Source organism: Perkinsus marinus (genome assembly GCF_000006405.1).
Source record: "Perkinsus marinus ATCC 50983 genomic scaffold scf_1104296947616, whole genome shotgun sequence".
Classification (NCBI taxonomy): Eukaryota; Perkinsozoa; order Perkinsida; family Perkinsidae; genus Perkinsus; species Perkinsus marinus.
The window spans coordinates 24,432-26,991 of NW_003210555.1; the positions used below are offsets into that span (position 1 = coordinate 24,432).

At 47.1% G+C, this 2,560-nt stretch overlaps 1 protein-coding gene across 1 annotated transcript; it reads right to left on the bottom strand.

The window, feature by feature from the left end:
• Positions 1–969: 969 nt before the first annotated feature.
• Positions 970–1,326, bottom strand: Pmar_PMAR015080 (hypothetical protein; the record flags this gene model as incomplete). The annotated part of the gene is made up of 1 exon (XM_002779318.1): positions 970–1,326. The coding sequence occupies one exon, from the start codon at positions 1,324–1,326 to the stop codon at positions 970–972; it is 357 nt and encodes a 118-aa protein (XP_002779364.1).
• Positions 1,327–2,560: the final 1,234 nt, after the last annotated feature.

Consider the following 2,560-nt stretch of genomic DNA (forward strand, 5'->3'; position numbering starts at 1 on the left):
CACTCTGGTGTTGCTGCGCTTGGAGTGGCTCGGCGTCTCAAATGGAGCTGAGGAGAGTGACGGGACAATATATGTCGTGGATGATCCGCCATGAATTGATGCCACGAGGCGAGCTCAGTACTGAGGATAGTTAGTAAATACCTTTTGGTGGATTGTAGACCATCCAACCGCGCGCCCAATGGATCAGCAGGAATGCAACGAAGCAGACGAGAGACATCGATGATTTAGAAAAAGTTCACCTTATGCCAACACTATTGATCGTCTAGCAGGGGGCAAGCCAGTGGACAGAGGCTTTTAGACGAAGCCTCTTTCTTAGATCAGTGTGAAATGGGGGCACGGCCGATCCCACCCAATAACTGGTTTTGGTACGTTATTAAATAACGTAATGTTTCCTCTAATGCTGGTATTCGTTGTAATGATATTCTGTATATGCGTGCAGGACCTCACGTTGTTCCTGCGGGACTATCACCACCATGTCGTCCCATCACGTGTTCCAGTACTCACTGTAGGGACCTCACATCAAGCTCTATTTTTATTAACGACTCTTTGAGAGTCTCTTTATTTGTGCACCTCTCCCCTATTCTTCTTCGAAGTCCCCTTTACGTTGGCATAGCGACCCCCAATCAACAGCTAGTACACTGCAAGGCCGTATGAGGACAGAAATACCCTTCAAGAGGGCATAGCGATGTGAGTGAACTTCATTGAAGTACAATGAATGTATGAACATGCAACATGTTACATGTTGTTGAGTCGTGTTGGACTGTGGTTGTCGTAGCTTTGACGGTCATGACAGTAGAGTTGTGTTGGTTGGAAAAGATAGTTCGAAGAAAAGCCGAGCTTACGGCTATCGCCCGTCACGTGAGATGGTGATGTGACGTGGCTCCACGTCGTGGAGTATTTATGGGGCGTCTCTCGGGGCTTCCGGCGGAAGTAGAGTCGTTGGCCATCAATTAATACCGTCATTATTTGTCATAAGTTGGACCCCGTTTGGATGCGGAAGAATGCATCCGGAACATCCATCAACTTCAAAGTGCCATACCCTCTTGTAGGGACGAGAATAGAATTCGATGGATCCTGTCGAACAGGACAGGCCTTGAGGTGTGGCGCGGTCTCATCGTTGGGCTTCCTAAGGGGGAGTACGGGCCGTGCCCTCTTCGGTCCTCGTACACCGTAATATGTAGTGATGAGGTACATAAAGCCGTCGTCGTCAACCACTAGGCGGTTGGCAGCTGCCTTGCTCAGTTTTGGCTGGATGCCTCCAAATATGAAAGTGAAACATGGAGGGATACCATTATGAACGATTTTCTTTCTGTTGATGTATAGCATTAGATCAGGAGCGCAGTTATAGATATACTCCCCGAGTAAAAGTTGGCATTTTGAGGCGCAATTTTAACACGTGTATGCTAAGAATATGTGGAGAAAACGTTCTACCGGTCTCCGACTTCTCACTAACTACGAAGAGTTAGGCCCTGAAACTTGGAGGTCATATCGGGTAAAGCATAAGTACATACCTCCCTGAGCCGCAAGATGGTACTCGTTGTGGTGGCTGTGCACGAGTCGAAAAAGCGGTTATGCTAAGAATATGTGGAGGGGTGTATTGCACGAGCGAACCGAATTCGGGGCCACCAGGGCTTGGGCTGCTCGAGAGTGATCCAAACTCAGTCTTGAGGCGGAGTTAACGTGAGAGTCTCTCACTGAGAGAGGTCGCTTGTAAATGAAGGCCCAAAATCATCACGAAAGCTACACTGCTCGACAAAAGCCAATAGTGCATTGTTTCCAATTGAGAAAGCTCCACAGTTTCGTTCTGACTTCATCATCACGCTGTTGGCTGATGCGCAGTCGTTTGAGTCGATTCCAGTTGTCGCAGATTTGTGAGCCTGTCGACTTATTCCGGCTAGCGTTGGGGTTTAGTAGAATTAAGAAGCACCTATGGTTTGTTATGATTCATGACCATCCTTGTCTTCGCACTTCCATATCCGCTACATACAGTGAAGATGTTTCGTATAGTGTACAATGTGCACTGTACTTCCTGCATATACGGTATCGTCTGAACTACCACGTCCGCAATATCCCGCATGGAAATTTGGGTTAATGTAATCAGTACTTCTTTGCCACAGTTGGATGGATTGCGGGTGTGGGGATCCTATGAGACTGTATCCGCTGTGTATTGTATACACTGTCAAGGCTGGATTTTCGTAGGTGTTATCTGTTGAGTCTTTTGTATGAATTCCAAGGATAGCATAAAGCAATACGCGGGCTATCATGCCGATTCAACATCAACCTACGGTCCGGAGCTCACGACGCTGAGAGGTGTTGAGATGCGTAAAATCAGTCGAAACTGGAGTTTGTTTCGAGGCGCGGAAGGTTCGGACGAGACTTTTGATCTATCTAAGCCTGTCGATGAGTTGGATGTGTTCTTGAGCCACTCTTGGTCCGGTAGCCCTTTTTGGAAGCACGTTACACTTATCACTGTGTTGTATGTCAAGATTGGTTATATTATTATGCTAGTCACAGTTATCGCATTGTCATTTGGGGTTTATTTTTTACCATCTCGTCAGAG